The following is an 18,737-nucleotide window of genomic DNA, read 5'->3' as shown; positions in this document are numbered from 1 at the left end:
ATGTTGGGAAATAATACCCACCTCAGACTGTTGTTTTGGGGATTAAGCAAGACAATATAAGGGCTTAGACAGTGCCCAGAACACAGAAAACACTCAAAACATGATAGCTATTATTACCTTCTTAAGTTTTTCAATCTGCTTGTTACGCACTGAAGTATTGTCAATCGCGAGAACATCCACAGATTCTTCTTTTTCCAACTGGTACTTATTTACTCCAACAATTACCTCAGAACCTGTTAATTTCCCAGAGGAAAATAACATGTAGATTCTATTCACAAATAATTGCCTAATAGTAATTCTCTGATCTTCACGTATTTTCCTTATAAGTTTAATATTTTTAAGAGTGTTCTTAACTCTTAATGAACCTTCAATATAGATTATAAAATCCCAATATGTGATAGGAATCGGAAAAGAAAGAACAGGTATATATCAAAATCTCTGTAAGGGAGGACTTTTTATTATTTTCTCAAACTACATGCTTTCCCAGAGTTTCTGATAAACCCTCTTCTGATACTACAAAATTAATACAGTAATAGCAGCTACCATTTAAGATTTATAAGATAGAGGATTAACATCCAATAGCTTTCTAATATTTTCTTGAATTCTTATAGCCAATCACTTTTAACAAAAAATACCTTTAAAATCTATAAGCAATAAACCAGAATTACAAAGACACTTCCTTAAAATGATAAAGAATATACTTTACCTCAAGCTACTACTTTATTATTCTAAAACATCCTGCCACCCCTACCTCAAGTTATATCCCTTCTTATTTCCTTCATAAAACATACCTCAATTTGTAATTATTATTTGTTCACATTTTCATTTTCTCTCTTACTAAAATGTAAGCTCTACAGGCACAGAGACTATGTTTCTCTGTTCACAACTGTATGCCCACACAGTAGTGTTTCAAATACTAACAAGTGAAGAACAATTGACTGACTGAACAAATGAATGAATGAATACTCCAATGTAGAGCACAATGACCAATAATAATGCCATCTTCAAAATATTGTAGAGATCCACTCACACACATGTATATACACACAATGGGCACACTGTCACACCTACTTTTTACATATGATTGCTCATATGCATACATGTATATAAAAATAAAAGTTAGATAATTAGATATAGATAAGAAACATTTTACCCAAGTTTCACTGTTCTATCACTTTTCTTTTATTAAACATATATGTAATCTCCAAACAGAAATTAGTATTTACTTTTCAACACTGGATTTCACATATAAACTTTTCCACTTTATCTTACCAGAGTCTATTCTAGCTTGTTTTCGGGCAGCACATTGTTCAATTTGAAGTTTAGGTATTCCCTCTGCTACAGCTTTGGCCATTCCACCCATCTCTTCAATTTCATTAATGAGCTAATAAGAAAGACAGATTAATAAGACTAGAAGAGAATATGAATATTTTTGTAAACTATATAAAGGTGTTATATTACATAACTGCCCATATTAACAAATTTATAACTATTTTAGTGATAAACTTAATGTTTCATAAAAAATAATTAAGTTAACATCAAAAGCATGAATGAGAAGTTCTGCAGAGTTAACAATACTATATTGTATATTTCAGAGTTGCTAAGAGAGTAGATCTTAAAAGTTTTCATCATAAGAAAAATAATATTAACTAAGTTTGTTAATGGACATTAAACTTATTCTGGAAATCATTCTGCAATATATACATATATGAAATCATCATTTTGTATACCTTAAACAAATACAATGTTATATGTAAGTCCTTTCTCAATAAAAAAAGAAAGAAATTCTGTTTTTAATGTGACTTGAAAAGACAACAGAAAAACTAACAAGTATATTCTGGAAAACACAAAACTTCCCATTCAAGTCTTGGTGGAAAACTAAAGATAACATCAATTCTCTAATCTTTATTTTTAGTCACATAAATAAATGTTTTGTGGTTACATACATATATAAATAAAGACTATTTAAAAAATATATTTCTAAATGCAATTTTATATTCTATTTGAACAGCAGAGTAATGATACAATGCCATCTTTAGTGATACAAAGAAACATGTAAACTTTCAATCACAGCCTCATATATACATGAGATGGTGGAAAATGGTTAGTAGAATGGTAACTGACCTAGCAGAAAGGAACAAGGTCAAACCAGTTTTCCCCTGAAGAATTTAAAGAAGAAAAATCTGTATTAGGTTCAATAGCAGCCAAGGGTAAGACAGGGAGTTAAAAAAGGGGAATGACTTGAGATTCCAATTCTGTCATCAGAACCAGTTTACTGTCTGCAGAAAATGAACTAGAGAAGCAATGGACTATCAAGCACCAAGGAGAGAGAGGCAAGGGTAAGATGTCTTGCTGAAATAAAAAGAACTGCATTCTGAATGAAAGACTAAAGACAAATGGCATACAAAGGAAACAAACATAGGATAGAGAAGAAAATTTTGAAAAATATAATGACTACCTTCAGGAAAACAAGAAGAGATTCTCTATTAATGAAACAAGTAGTATGACATACAAGGAGGAAAATTAGAAAGCAAAAATGAGCTTCTGGACATGAAAAATATGGTATGTGAATTTTAAAGTATTTAAGTAGAATGATAAAGTGTGAGTCAAGAATACAGAACAAAAACTCAAAGATGCAATATAGAACAAATAAGAATATCAGAGTATCATTTAAGGAGATCCTTCCCCAATAACTAGGAGTTCTATAAAGAGAAACCACAGAAAAATGGCAGGAAGAAAAATATCAAAGAAATAATACAAGACAATTTTCCACAGCTCTGAGAACATGAAAAATAGGCCAGATGAAATACGACCAGCAAAGCTTCAGTACAATGTAGGAAAAAATACACACAAGAAAGTGCATCAACACAGAAATAAAGAAAACATCATGAAAATTTCAAAAGAAGGATCCTGAGTGAGAATGGAATCAGATTTCTGAACAGAAGTATCGGAAACTAGAATAGAAGATCAGTGCTTACAAATATACTTACAAACTTCCAGTATAATTCAAACCCAGTCAGACTATCAATCAAACATGAGAATAAAACAAAGATGTTTTCTAATGTTAAAAATTTCAAATAATTCATCTTTCATGTACCACTTTTAGGAGGTTCCTATCAGATGTGCTTCAACATAACAATGGATAAACAAACAAAGAAACAGACACAGGATTCGGGCGGGATACAGATTCAACATAGCACAGGAGAAAAGAATTCCAGTATCATGGCAGGAAGTCAAAGGGCAGCAAAGGGCAGCAGGTCTAGAGAGAAACCAGTTTAAATCAAAAGAAAACCTTAGAGGACTTCAGGAAGGCTTTATATTGAGATACACTTAGATTGGTAGTATGGAAGAAGGGAAAGAATTGGTATCGGCTAAAATACTAAATTACCACACTAGCAAGCAATAGATGATGTCTAAAATTGATGGAATTTGAACATTATATAATTTTAAAATACAGAGTTAAAAACAAAAACAAAAGATGTAGCTAACTTAGGGAAGTAGGAAAAAAAGAAGGTGGAGGACAAAGAACTGCTTTTTTTCTTATGGCCTTTTAACACTAGTTGTCTTTTTAACTCTTTGAATAAAATACTTTCATACAAATACAAATGTGTTCTTAAAATTGCTTCAGTTTTGAATACTATAAAGTCAAATCTAAAATTCCCTTTTCTTTTGCACATTTTATAAATCTTTATATAAATTTATAAAAGATTTGTTTTATAAACCAAAACAGCTATAAATCCTGAAAACAAAGTTTCAAAGTGGAGAAACTGACCTTCAAGGCAGCATCACAAACATCATTTGTAAGTGATTCCATCATATATGAACCTCCCCAAGGATCAGCCACTTTGGGAATCCCAGATTCTTCCTGAATGATGATTTGTGTGTTCCTGGCAATTCGAGCACTTTTCACCGTTGGCAAACCCAAGGCTTCATCAAAAGAATTTGTGTGCAAAGACTGAGTCCCTCCAAACACTGCTGCCATTGCTTCCACTGTGGTACGAATAATGTTATTGTAAGGATCCTAAAATATTCAGTGAAAAGAAAAACAACAAAACAAAGCAAGAGTTGATGTATATTGTAGCTGTAAAAGATGATATGAATAAGCAGTGACTGCTGCATACTTTCTTTGCCAATGTCTATGTTAGGCTTCAAAAGAAAATAAATTTAGACAAATCAGTAAATGAGTTAGACTTAGAATTAAGAGCCAGAGTGCCTAGTCTGCTTAGACACTACAACAGTTCCCTTGTAATTGTCCAAAATATCAAATACTTGTTGTGCTTGCTTTTGTATTGCCTAAATGTTCTTCTATAAATGCATCAAGAATGTACACTTTCTCTACTTAGATTATTAATATCCTTCATCTCATAACTCACTATCTCCTAATTATTTTGTACACCTTGAAGTATCCACCATAATGAGGTACCGAGCACTCAATGATTTATTAATAAAAGATTAATAAAACAGATGAACAATGGACTATGAGATAGAACATCTGGATTCTAATTCATTCTGCTCCTTAATTGTGCTTTGAGCAAGTCATTGGACCTTTTTGAACTTCAGTTTCCTTAGATATAAAAGTGAGAAGATTAAGACAAAAACAATTATTATGGTACCTTTCAACCCTGAAATCTATATTTCTCCATTTATAAGGACCTGAAGTTATATTTAATATGGAATTTATTAGTTTTTATTTGCTTTTAAATGTATAAAAGTAATATAACATGAAAGTTTTAAATTTTTAGTGTATCAAAATAATTTAATATGTAAAGAAAATACATGTAAAAAAGATCATCACCACAGAATTTTCTAAGAGAGTGAAATAAAATTACTCGAGTGATAATTATCTTCAAATGGCCTGATTGCATGCATGCTTTTTAAAACACATAACTAAAATAAATAATATATATGTATAAAGTCAACTTTTAACTAAGTTTTATGTTAAGAATTTTAACTCTTAAAATTATTTTTGACAATATTAACTAATTATTTTCACTTCTTCCTCATCATCATTTTTTTGTTTTAAAAAAGTAGAAAACAGCATCACATGTAAGCTAAGATTTAAATGATTATATTTTTTAACCACTAGAGAGAGGCATTTATATTATAATACAGGTGAAAACAAATGTTCATTGGGCTTCAGAATAATTATGATTTTTAAATATTAGTGTATAGATTCTTAATCTATTTTATGACTGTGACACATTGCTTAGAAGAAAATATATGACTTTACTGAAATTCTACACTTTAAATTACATGCATACCTGCTCAGTAAGTGACCATCCTGATGTCTGACAATGTGCTCTCAGAAGAAGAGATTTAGAGTTTTTAGGCTTAAACATTTTCTCTATTAAGTGAGACCAGAGTTTTCTCCCAGCTCTCATTTTTGCAATTTCCATATAGAAGTTCATCCCAATTCCCCAGAAGAAAGACAACCTAAAATAGTAATGATAGTAATGTTAAATCCAGAATTTGATTATACTTCACAACATAATGGAAAATAAAACCAGTTATATCACACTAAAAAAGAAAACCATTCTCCAGATTTTAATCTCAAACAATTTGAATTAAAGTCAAGCATATATACTTAAATAACTTTAAATCTAACATGTAAAAGTACAGTTGTATGCATACAGAAGAAATGGCTGTGATTATTTGCTTCAGGTAAGAATTATAAATTTTACAACTGGTTTTCTATAGGAAAGAAGTTCCCCTTGTGTCCTTAATTAAATAATGAATCATTTTCTAGAAATAAAATATTTCAAGAATACCCAGTATATAAGGCAGGGATAGCCTACAAAGGGAGTGAAAAAACCAAACTTGTTTTCTTTGGGAAGGAATTTTTCTTCTAAAGGATGACTGTGTATTTGCCCTAGGCATGTATTTATCCAATTTTCCCCAACCCCACTACTACCTCTTATCTATATCCGATAGCTGATTTATACATTTATTAACTTGTCTACATCTAAAGGCATAAAGGTTGTGTTTCATTATATGAAACAAGGTGAACTTGAAGGAAACTAAAACCTAATAAAAATTCTCAATACACACTTGGGAGAGGTTTTTAACATAGCAGTTCTCAAATATTTGTCTCAGGATCTTTTTTCACTCTTAAAAATTACTAAAGATCCATGGAATGATACTTCATTTGGATAATATCTATCAATATTTTATGTATTAATTCATTTAGAAATAACAATAAACTTAAAACATGTTAACATACTAACATTTTTATTAAAAATCACTTTACTGAAGCAAAAAAAATGTAATAATCATTGTTTTATATTTTTACAAGTCTCTTTAATGTGTGGCTTAAGGGAAGAGAGCTGCAGTATTGTATCTGCTTCTGCATTCAATCTGTTGCAACATCACATATCACTGTCCCTCTGGACAACACTACTGTACACTCTTGAAAGACTGAAAGTGAAAAAGACAAAGTCCTAATATAACCATGCAAACAGTTTTGACCTTGAAGACCTCAGGAAGGGTTTTAGCCACCCCAGACCAGAAGTCCTTGGACCACACTCTGAGAACCCTATCACAGTAAGTATGCAACAGTCCCTACTGTAAAGGAGCATTCATTATAAACTATATTCACTATAGCCTATAAACTACCCGAGGGTAGAAGCTGTATTTTTCACATGTTGTATTCCCAGCATACAAACTAGTGCTTGAATCACAACAAAGTTTAGCAATTCATTGCTCATCTGAATGATTTCTGACGTGCTCACCAATTTTAAATTCCTTGTAAACTTAATTGTTTCAACATTTTTCATAGAATTTTATTAACAGGCTGTTTTGAAACTGAAATGTTTTTAATAGTACTGTGCATTTTAAAGAATTTATATTACGTAAGTGTAATGAAAGAAAAATGATAGATGACTTCTGTTTAAATAGAAAAACTTTAAAGAATAAAAGCAAATCTGTCTCAGACATCATGTTTACATTTTAATATTAATTATCAAAATGTGTATATTGTGTTTTCTGAATAGCTGGAGACAAGATTCCTCTAATTTAACAAAAAGTAGAAATTTATTTCAGATTTTGAATTATAAATAGTATTGGCTTGTTATCTCATTACCACTCAGATAAAACATGAGAACCTATATATTTACACATACAAATTCATTGTAATGAGATATGTTGCTATACACTCACAAAATGGTCCTTCGAATTTTCTTAATGTTGAGATAGTATATGAGTTAATTTTCTCACCTTGGTGCAAACTCATCAATTGTCAGGCCTGCTTGGAGTCCAGTTCTACAATACTCCAGTCCATCTGCTATAGTATAGGCGAGTTCCAGAATGGCATCAGCCCCTGCCTCTTGCATATGGTAACCACTAATTGAAATTGAATTAAATTTTGGCATGTGCTATAGAAAATAATAAATACCACAGTGAATAGAAATATTAAAAGGTTTCATTAAACCTATTTCTAAAATACAATATTATTTTAAAATGATGTTCAACTGAGATATAACAAGTAGTTTTTAATATAAACTGAGAATATTTAATGTTTGCTTTGCTTCATGTAATTCACTCTTCAAATTAAATGGCTGACCACAGTGAACCATTGTAAGGACTGTACCTATTTTATTTTTCTAGTGGAAAACAATTTTCACTGACCTTCCTTTAGAGCCAGTTTAAAGTTTGAAATTAGCTAGCTGAGTTTAGAAATGCAACCTTTGGTCAAAGAACTGAATAAAAGCATCTTTAATTCCAAACCAATGACTGCAACCTCGCAAGAGGTCCTAAGATCCTATAAATTTGGGTTAATCTGCTGAAGACATATGAATTTAAGTATTTAGTAAGTATATTTTCTTATTTATCCATGTACACAATGGAGGAGAAAAAGGAAAATGATTTAATCTTTAGCACTACATATTGAAACAAAACAGGATGAAATGCACGGCTTAAAAATCAAAGATTTCAGTTTGATTTACTGTGACATTTAATGCTAAGCATATCCCAGATGAGTTCGTTCTACCACAATGGCATTTCCACTGTTGGCCTAAAATTTCATCTTAGGTAGAATATACTACAGAGCCCCAAAATTATTATCCTTTCCAAGAATCAACCCAACATAAAATAATAAAAACTAAATGACAGAAACTCAATACAGTGGTTAAGACCATGGGTTCTGATCTGTTGCATTCCTATACAGTAACAAGGAACTAGCAGAAAGAGAAATCAGGAAAACAATTCCATTTAAAATGGCATCAAAAAGAATAAAATACCGAGGAATAAACCCAACCAAAGAGGTGAAAGACCTCTACTCTGAAAACTGTAAGACACTCATGAGAGAAATTAAAGAAGCACAAATAAATGAAAATATATCCCATGCTCATGGATAGGAAGAATTAATATTATCAAAATGGTCATCCTGCCCAAAGCAAATTACAAATTCAATGCAATCCCTACCAAAATACCATCAGCATTTTTCAATGAACTAGAGCAAATAATTCTAAAATTCATATGGAATCACAAAAGACCCTGAATAGCCAAAGTAATCCTGAGAAAGAAGAACAAAGCTGGTGGTATTATGCTCCCTGACTTGAAGTTATATTACAAAGCTACAGTAATTAAAAGAGTATGCTAACAGTGAAAGAACAGACCCATGGAACAATGGAACTGAGAGCCTAGATATAAACCCACACATATATGGTTAATTAATATATGATAAATGAGACATGAATATACAGTAGGAAAAAGACAGTCTCTTAAACAGCTGGTGTTGGGCAAATTAAGCAGCTACATGCAAGAGAATAAAACTGGATTACTGTCTAATTCCATATACAAAAATAAACTTGAAATGGATTAAAGACCTAAATATAAGACATGAAACCATAAAACCCTTAGGAGAAAACAGGCAAAAATCTCTTTAACATAGGCATGAGCAATTTTTTTCTGGACACATGTCTCCAGACAAGGAAAACAAAATAAAAAATGCACAAGTGAGACTACATCAAACTAAAAAGCAAAGTTTTTAGTTTGTCTGTGCAGCAAAGGACACCATCAGCAGAATGAAAAGGCATCCTACAGTATGGGAGAATATATTCATAAATGATTTATCCAATAATGGGTTAACATCCAAAATATATGAATAACTCATATGACTTAACACCAAAAAAAAGGTAACCCAATTAAAAAATGGGTGGAAGATCTGAACAGACATTTTTCCAAGGAAGAACTACAGATGGCCAACAGGCATATGAAATGATGCTCCACATGGCTAATTATCAAGGAAATGCAAATCAAAACTACAATGAGGTAATCACCTCACACCAGTCAGAAAGGCCACTATCCAAAAGACAAGAACATGTGTTGGCAAGGATGCAGAGAAAAGGGAACCCTCTGACACTGTTGGTGGGAATGCAAATTGGTACAGCCACTGTGGAAAGCAGCATGGAGGTTCCTCAAAAAACTAAAAAATAGAAATACTATACAACCCAGTAATTCCACTTCTAGGAATCTACCTTAAGAAAACAAAATTCCTGATTCAAAAAGGTATATGCACCCCTATGTTTATTGCCACAATAGATTAGTGAATAAAGATGTAGTATGTATACACAATGGAATATCATTCCACAATAAAAAAGAGAGAAATCCTGCCATTTGTAACAAATTTGCCATTTATCCATGTGTGGACCTACAGGGTATTACACTAAGTGAAATAAACCAGGTGGAGAAATGTATGACTTCACTTATTTGTGGAACCTTAAAACAAAACAAGGCAAAGTGAAAAAGATGGCAACAGACTCACAGACACTCAGAAGTGATGAGTGGTTACTGTGGGAGATGGGTTGGTGGGGAGGTTGAGGAGGATAAAAGGGTACAAAAATTCCCAATCATAATATAAGTTGGTCACAGGGATGGTAGTGCAGTATGGAGAATATAGTCAATGATTCTGTAACAATTCCTATGTTGACAGATAGTCACTATACTAATGGGTGTGAGGATTTAATAATATGGGTAACTGTTGAAACACTGTTGTATACCTGAAACCAATATAAGATTACATATCAACTATACTTCAATTAAAAAAAAAAAGAACATAGGCTCTGGAATCACGCTGCTCAAATTCTAGCTGTGTCACTTAACAAGCCATGAAGTCTATAGGAAAGTTTCTCAGCCTTGTTACTCCTTGGCTTCCTAAGTATAAAGCAGAGATAATAATTATACCTCCTCATGGACTCATTATAGGATTAAATGAAATGATTCACCTAAACCACTTAGTAATATGGCAGAATATATTAAGCATTCAAAAACTGTTAGTCGTTAACATATGCTATGGATTACCTGTAATTTACATCTGCAAATATTTCATTTGTAACTAACCAAAAACTCCTGAAAAATATCTATCACAAAAACAATAAGGGGATTGAATTACATGAACTTGAGAGACTACTTGAGTATATGGAGAGTTTTCAAAGAAGCAAGGGAACAAATAGGTGCTTCTTTACAGAGAGGTTTAAGTAGCAGCAGAATTTAAGAACAGAAATACTGCAATATTGGCACATTATGCAGCCTTAAAAAGGAAGTTAATTTCATGGGTGAAATTCAATACTATGACATGGATGAACCTTTAGGGACATTATGCTAAGTGAAACAAGCTAGTCACAAAACATAAAACACTGTATGATTCCACTTATATAAGGTACCTAGAGCAGTCAAACTCATAGACAGAAAGTAGAATGGTAGTTGCCAGGGGCTGGAGGGAGGGAAGGATGGGAGTTACTATTCTGCAAGATGAAAAGAATTCTGGAAATGGTGATGGCTGCACAAGAGTGAGAATACTCAATGCAACTGAAAAAAAGTTCAGATGGTAAATTTTATGTTGTGTATTTTACCACAATTAAAAAATTTTTAAGAGAATAATACAAAAGTTTAGTTTACAAAATGCTACAATAGAGCATTATTTGATCAGAATCTGAAACTTAATTTTTATCACTTACATGAAAGATGATACAAAGTAATTTTGAACTTGTAGATGACATTAGGATCTTTCAAAAAGTCATAAATTACCCCTGGTAGCCTACCTTCCACCTTCTTTTTGATGAAAGAGAACTGACTCCTATTTAGCTTAAGCTACTGCTATTTGTGTTTGCCACAGGCTAAACGCAATCTTCTACATACGTTCTTGAAATTGAAAAGGGTGATAGAAATATGCAACTCTATATAAAACAACTTCCATGGGCAAATAAAATATATGAAAAGAACTAAAACTACAAAGTGTAAAAGCAAAATATCAAATTAAGAGAGCAGGCAATGCTTGCAAGAGATCTGAGATAACAGCAATTATTTAAGGTAAGAGATTAAATAAGAGGTTTAATGGTGGATGAGAGAGTTGCCTTTTGCCATGAAATAACAGTCTAACTTCAAGGTAGGTAAAGGCCACAGCATGCCAGCAAGTCGAAGTGTGAGTGATGGGGGAAAATATGTGAATTACTCAGAGGAAAATGGAGTTTTATGTCTCTCTGTGGAGTGATTGCTGCTAAACAGAAACACTATAAGAACCTTCTTTCCTCAACACTCTGATTGAGGAAGATAAACCTAATTCAGGGTGAAATATTAGGATGTCACTGTGGTTTCAGATATAACTGGTATCTTCAAATCCAGTTTTTAGCAGAAGTAAAACTTATATTTTTCTCTCCATCTGTCTGACGCAGTGTGTACTTCCACACTGAATCTGAACGCTGGATAGAAATAAGGAAGTGTAAATTATGAGCCCTCCCTGATTCTAACAATTATCAGAGAATAAATTTTTAATAAAGAAAATACAGTAAATGTCCTGTACACAGATTGCTACAGACTAAATAAAATAAAATAAAATAAATAAAATAAAATAAAAATAAAATAAAATAAAAACTAACAATATGCATAAAACCCACACTCTGACTTTATACTAAAATTCTTACTCTGCCTCAGTTATCAAATTCAAATTAGGTTATGGTTATTTCATTAAAATTCTTATATTCAGAAGACTACAGCAAAAACATAATAACCACAGATGATACCTTTGCTGTGTATTGGAAAATGTCTGCAATAATTTTCATGGATGGTTCTGGAGGAAAAATGTAAGTATTTCTGACCATGAACTCCTTTAGTATATCATTTTGGATTGTACCAGTAAGTTGTTCTTTAGGTACGCCTTGCTCTTCTCCAGTTACTATAAAATTTGCAAGGATTGGAATAACTGCTCCATTCATGGTCATGGAAACTGACATTTTTTCTAAAGGAATTTCATCAAAGAGAATTTTAGTATCTTCCACAGTGTCAATAGCAACTCCAGCCATTCCAACATCACCACGCACTCGAGGGTTGTCTGAATCATAGCCACGATGTGTTGCCAGATCAAAGGCAACGGATAATCCCTGTTGACCAGCTAAATATACAAAGAAAAATAATGTAGGGTTATAAGGCTGGCATCAAAGTAAACCAATTTACTTTAATACTCCTCATAGTATTGATTCATCTCATCATAGTATGCTTTTATAGCAAACATTATTTTTAGACTTACATGTGTCAAAACAAATGTAGATATACTTCGTTTCCTAAGCTATTTCCCATGTGCTAAAATGTACACATTTTGTCAAACCTCACTATAAGAATAGAACATCTCATTTATCTCATGTTGAACTGACATTTTTTATCTTAACAATTTTTGACAGAAATTTTTGTAAGATTCATGAAAAGATCTGGCTGTCAATAATTAACAATTTAGTATTTGTATGCTCTCTTAGCTATTTTTGTTCTTTTATTTAATATAACCATAATAGGGTGTCTTGGCTAGTCAAATATTCTAGAAAACTGAAATATGAAAACCATGCAAAAAAAAACAAAAGAGTCTAAATATAAGATCAGTCCTCCCTGGGCCAAACAAACTTACATTTCCTCAAGCTTAGCATTCAAACAGTGTGATTTTAATTTAGATAAGAAGAAATAGAAATTAAAATAATTTTCAGAGACATGAAGCCAGACCGTACTACATATACTTGTATCACATTATCATTTGTTTATTACTTTCTTTTGGCATTATTTAACCATTTTCCCCTCCAATTCCTATCCTGACAATGTTATTAAAAGACTCTCAAAGGCAAACCAATTTGTTTTCTTCATACAAATTCACTTTACCTAATTCCTTTTACACAATGTGTATGTAAGTGTTGCTTGCTTTCAAGAATTTAGCACTTTATTCTGCCTTACATATCTTTTTAACCATGGAAGTTGAAAAACATCTTTTTTTTCCAGTGTATAGTCTTAACTACAAAATTATCAAGTGACTATCTTTATAGAGATTAACCAGACTCCCTTCAAAACAGCCAAGATTAGGAAGCATATGTTTGATCATAAATATTAGGTCTCATATTAAAATCTGACCTTTAATATTGTCCTTATAGAACTTATTGCTCTCTTCCACAGTACTAAAACCAGCATACTGACGGATGGTCCAGGGCCTAAAGGTGTACATGGTAGGATATGGTCCCCGCGTGAATGGCTTCACTCCTGGAAGTTCTTCAGGCAAGTCCTTGGTATCCCTACTGGAATATAAGGGCTTTATGGAGAGCCCTTCTGGAGTGTGCCATATTAGGTCTTCTGGGTTTTTGCCTTTCAGCTGCTTTTTAGCCAGAGCAGCCCATTCTGGGTGAAGAGGCTGTTGCTGGTGCAGAAGTCGCTGCCATATAAGCCTGGAGTCTGATGATTCTTTCAGCTGCTTCAGGTGATGAGGTGAATACATGAAAAGCCGAGTCTTAGCCCTCAACATGATGAAGCATGGAAAACACCCAAACAGAATAAGTCTGACCTAGAAGAAGAAGCACAATGTATGTGTATTTAAAGAGAGGCAAAATGGGGGCTACTAATGAGAAGGGAAACAAGTAGGAAGTGGGTATATCGGTATGATTTTATCTCTTCTCCTTTTCTGCTTCCTATATCTGATATTTTATAACTTTGGCCCCTCTAGTCCACAACTACTATCATTGTTCTAATTCTAGTCTTGCTTAATAGCCTCTTAGCTTGTTTTACCAAACAGTCTTAGACTCTTCTAATCCATTCTACACACTGACACCAAGGTAAATAGGATCACGTCACACTTCTCGTAAGCGTCTTCAAAGGCTCTGCTTCATGTAGAGCATAATGTATAGCCTCCTAATTAATTTTTTCATTCAAAAAGTTTTCATTTAAAGGAACAACAAATGCTGGCAAGGATGTGGAGAAAGCGGAACCCTCCTACACTGCTGATGGGAATGTAAACTAGTTCAACCATTGTGGAAAGCAATATGGAGGTTCCTCAAAAAACTAAAAATAGCAATACCATTTGACCCAGAAATTTCACTCCTAGGAATTTACTCTAAGAATTCAGGAGCCCCATTTGAAAAAGACAGATGCACCCCTATGTTTATTGCAGCACTATTTACAATAGCCAAGAAATGGAAGCAACCTAAGTGTCCATCAGTAGATGAATGGATAAAGAAGATGTGGTACATATACACAATGGAATATTATTCAGTCATAGGAAGAAAACAAATCCTCCTATTTGCAACAATATGGATGGAGCTGGAGGGTATTATGCTCAGTGAACTAAGCCAGGTGGAGAAAGACAAGTACCAAATGATTTCACTCATATGTGGAGTATAAGAACAAGCAAAACTGAAGGAACAAAACAGCAGCAGACTCACAGACTCCAGGAAGGGACTAGCAGTTACCAAAGGGGAGGGGTGGGCGAGGGCAAGTGGGAATGGAGGGGGAAGGGGATTGAGGGGCATTATGATTGGTACACATGGTGTTGCAGGGGTCATGGGGAAGACTGTGTAGCACAGAGAAGACAAGTAGTGACTCTGTGGCATCTTACTAGGCTGATGGACAGTGACTGCAATGAGGTGGAGGGGGGCTTGATAATATAGGTGAATGTAGTAACCACAATATTTTTCATGTGAAACCTTAATAAAAATAAATATAAAAATTAACATAGTTAATTCACACATATTTTCTGTTGTTCAAAGTATAATAAGTCAACCTAAATGTCTATCAATAGGGGATGCTAAGTAAGGTATGGTAGATTATTGTGTGTGGAAATACTGTGCAAAATTTCAAAACAATGCAGTAGATTTTCGTGCACGATATGGAAAGATGCCCAGGATTTCTTATTAAATGAAATAAGCAAGTTACAGAACACAGAATATGTACAATGTGATTCTATTTGTGTTAAACACCTTTCATCCCCAAGTCTGGACAGACTGCTATCAAATTAACAAAAATGGCTCCCTTTGGGCAGAATTGGATGGGAATCCAGAACTTTTGACATACTATATACATTTTTTTAAGAACAAAAATGAGTTACTGTATTATTGTTTGATGGAAAGTATATTTCAGGAAAGAAATATAGCAAATGAAAAATGGCTAAGTTAGCCATTAGCACTGAGTGTTTTAAATGTTTGCTGTTTGAGTGAGCTGTCACAGTATAACAGCTTATATTTGTGCTTTGCTTTACAGTAAGCACAGATATGCCTTATATGTTTTGTTTTATTTCATAATAAAATTATGAATTTTCTGCTGTAAAAAAAGTTTTCATTAAAGATCTGCTTTGTGACAGGCATTGTGTTGGGTGCTGGAGGAAAAAGTGTTGAACGACACAAAGAAGCCCTCAAGGCCTGCACGGCACCATCCCGCTTACCTCTCAGACTTATCTCTGCCTTTGTCCTCTACACATTTTGTATTCCAGAAATACTGGATTACCTACAGTATCCTGGATATGTTAAAGTTCTGTGACTTGCTCTAGCACTTCTATCTGCTTTCAGTGTTCCTCTTCAGCTAATTGAGCTAAAGCATCATTTCCAATATGTTGAGTTTTCTATGTGATAGGCACTTCTCTAAGGACTTTGTGTACAGTAGCTATTTCAGACCTCACAACACCACCAAGAGACAAATACTAGTACTATTCCCAATTTACAGATGAGAAAACTGAGGCACAGAAGAGCCAGCATTTAAGCCGAGGCAGGAGGTTTCAAAGTCCTTGCATTTAACTAATATACACAGCCTCTTCCTGAACCCACGAACTGAACTAAATGGCCTCTTTAGTAATCCACACCATGGCACTGTGTCCCTGCTTATACATCTATCATCACCCACACTACTATATACTAGAACAGTTTTTATGTTTGTATAAAACATGTTTATTTATATATATTTTATATTTATACAAAATGTATGCCAAGTTATATATATAGACATATCTTCATATATTTTTTCTCTGCTAGTCTATTAACTACAATATTACAGCTGTATGTTACTAATACAACACAGAGTCTTACCAGTGACTAAGTCCAATTTCATCATTTTATAGACATAAAAATTCAGGTCCAGAGAAATCAAGTAATAAAGTAGCTTAATCAAAATTCCACACAGCAAACTGTTAAACTGTTCACCTGTACTACTAAATACTTGTCAGGGTCATATAGCCTCAACATATATAACTTGGTATTTTAAAAGATTTTGAGATGAAAATTTTACTAAAATATTTACCATGCCGTATAATGGACAAAGCAATAAAGTAAGCTTAAAATTCTATTTTTCATACCATTTCTTACCTATAAATTTAGTGAAGCTTTAAAGATAATAAGAATACCCAAATAAAAGACATAAACCAGTAGGGGGACTATTAACTGCTTTAATTGCTTTGGAAAGCAAATTACCAATATGCACAAAAAGTCTCAGAAATGATTGTGCCATTCCACTGAGGAACATCACTCCTGGGAGTTACTACATAAAGTACACATTGCCTATATTTTTACTTGCAATAAAGAAAACTCAGAAAAATCATCAATGTCAAACACATAGGAATAAGTGAATTATAGAATATACAAACAACAAATTTCTATGTAACTATTAAAATATCTTTGGGAAATAGGCAAAACTCATCTTTAATGTCAGAGAGCAATTATTTATTGTGGCTATCATGGAAAGGGTGCATGAGAGAGGCTCTGGGGTGATGATCTGAATACTTATATATGTGTTCAGTTTGTGGACATTGGTCAAACTGTACAATTATGATGTGTGCACTTATCTGCAAGTATATAATACATAAGTCAAAATTTAAAATATGTTATGAATAGTTTCTTTAAAAAGGAAACAGGCTCAAAATGTACTACGTGAAAAAATCAAAATAAAAAAACTGTAAATGCAATACGTTCAAAAAGGTAAAAAGTGCATAGAATGAAGTCTAAATATAGTACAACAAAAACAATTTCTATTATTTTTTAAAGCTATTATGATTTTATTCTATTAAATCCACAGGGTCCTGTCATCCATCTTCTTGCAAGCCTTACACTACATGTACTAGCTTAAAAGGTCGGTGAGAAAAATAATTTACAACTGAGCCATTTGGATGGTAATGATATAAAAGGCAATTTGAAAACTGCCTGAGACTAGACTGTGGATAGAAAATATCACACTCATTTCACACAAAATACTCGTGGAGTTTTCCAAAACTTGGACAAATGATAGTAAAGAGCCATATAGAAGTGACTTCCTGAAATTCACATGGCAAATTGGTAAACACTGGAATTAAACATCATTTTCATATAAAAACACAGCTACTGCTGCTGGTAACAGGACTCTGAATTTTCTCCTAAGATCCATTAACACAGGCTTCAAGCATCCAGGGAACCAATATGCAAAGCAAATATAATAAGATAGAGAAGATTAGTATGTATTGAAGAGCAATGATGAAGCCCACCCTTATATTCTCCAAAATTATGGGTAAAAACACCTACAGTTCTGAATCAAATAACTTTCAAGTTTTGACTGTTGACATGAGGTTCCACATTAATACTTGAAGAAAGGCTAGCAACTCCAATGTTCAGCCAATTGGGGTTGGAGCTGACAATATAAAGCATGACAACTAAAGTTAATATTAGCATAAATAAAATCATTAAACATAAGTAAATATTGGGAGAAAATCATCGAGCGATTGCAAACTTAATATACATAATGCACGCATACATCATCCAAGATTTCAAGCGTCTAAAAGATTGCTCTTTCTAGATAAAAACTGAGAACAAGTTTGCAATTTGCAGTTCCATGTCAATTTCGACCTGGGTCTCCTACTCTAACCTCTTACCCTCACCTCCTTCTGTATGCTGCGAGTCACTTCCCGTCAGACCCGCCACATCATAGAAAAACCCTCACAGTAAAGAGGGCCGCGGCCCAGAAGGCAGGCGGCTGTGGGGCCAGCGCACCCCTCTGGAATTGTACAAGTGGATCGCACGCAGCCTGGCGAAACTTCGGGGTGCTTGGGTGCCCCGGGCAGATGGCGACATGGCCTCTGGGCATTAGAAGCACCTTCTTTCCAGCAGTACTTCTGACTTCCTACGACCTTGCTGAAAGTGAGAGGGCTGTCGAGAGTCTAAACCTACAGAGAAGGTCTAGGAGAGCGGGATCCTGACACTTGCGGATGAAGCTGGGAGCAGGGAAAGGCTCAGAGGGCGGGATGGGCGGGGGAGACTGGAGCCAGAACAATGGCGGGATTTGAAAGGCTGACGTGCCCCAGGTGCACAGTCTTACTCACTGGCCGGCCTGTCTCGGCCCTCAGCTGTGGGAGAAACCGGCTGGACTTCGCCGCCCGTAGCTTACGCGCCTGAGGTGCACACAGCTGGGGTCCCCACTGAGCCGGCCCAGCGCGACAGGGGGCGGAGGCCGACACCGCCCTCCCTCCAGCCAATCTCCGCGCGCTGTAGCGGGCG

The 18,737-nt window shown here is 34.0% G+C and overlaps 1 protein-coding gene across 1 annotated transcript in view; it reads right to left on the bottom strand.

The window, feature by feature from the left end:
• The window catches only part of MMUT (methylmalonyl-CoA mutase), a 35,175-nt gene extending 16,468 nt beyond the window's left edge, over positions 1–18,707 (bottom strand). Inside the window, exons 1-8 of the mRNA XM_037002777.2 lie at positions 18,563–18,707; positions 13,378–13,801; positions 12,015–12,382; positions 7,213–7,370; positions 5,262–5,433; positions 3,773–4,021; positions 1,273–1,384; positions 118–233 (exon numbers count right to left, since the gene is read on the bottom strand). Coding sequence (XP_036858672.2) covers positions 118–233; positions 1,273–1,384; positions 3,773–4,021; positions 5,262–5,433; positions 7,213–7,370; positions 12,015–12,382; positions 13,378–13,762 — 1,560 coding nt within the window. The 5' untranslated portion in view covers positions 13,763–13,801; positions 18,563–18,707. The remainder of the gene's footprint in view (positions 1–117; positions 234–1,272; positions 1,385–3,772; positions 4,022–5,261; positions 5,434–7,212; positions 7,371–12,014; positions 12,383–13,377; positions 13,802–18,562) is intronic.
• Between the last annotated feature and the right edge of the window lie 30 nt (positions 18,708–18,737).

This window comes from Manis javanica, chromosome 16, assembly GCF_040802235.1.
Source record: "Manis javanica isolate MJ-LG chromosome 16, MJ_LKY, whole genome shotgun sequence".
NCBI lineage: Eukaryota > Metazoa > Chordata > Mammalia > Pholidota > Manidae > Manis > Manis javanica.
This window is presented reverse-complemented; position numbering and strand designations above follow the sequence as displayed.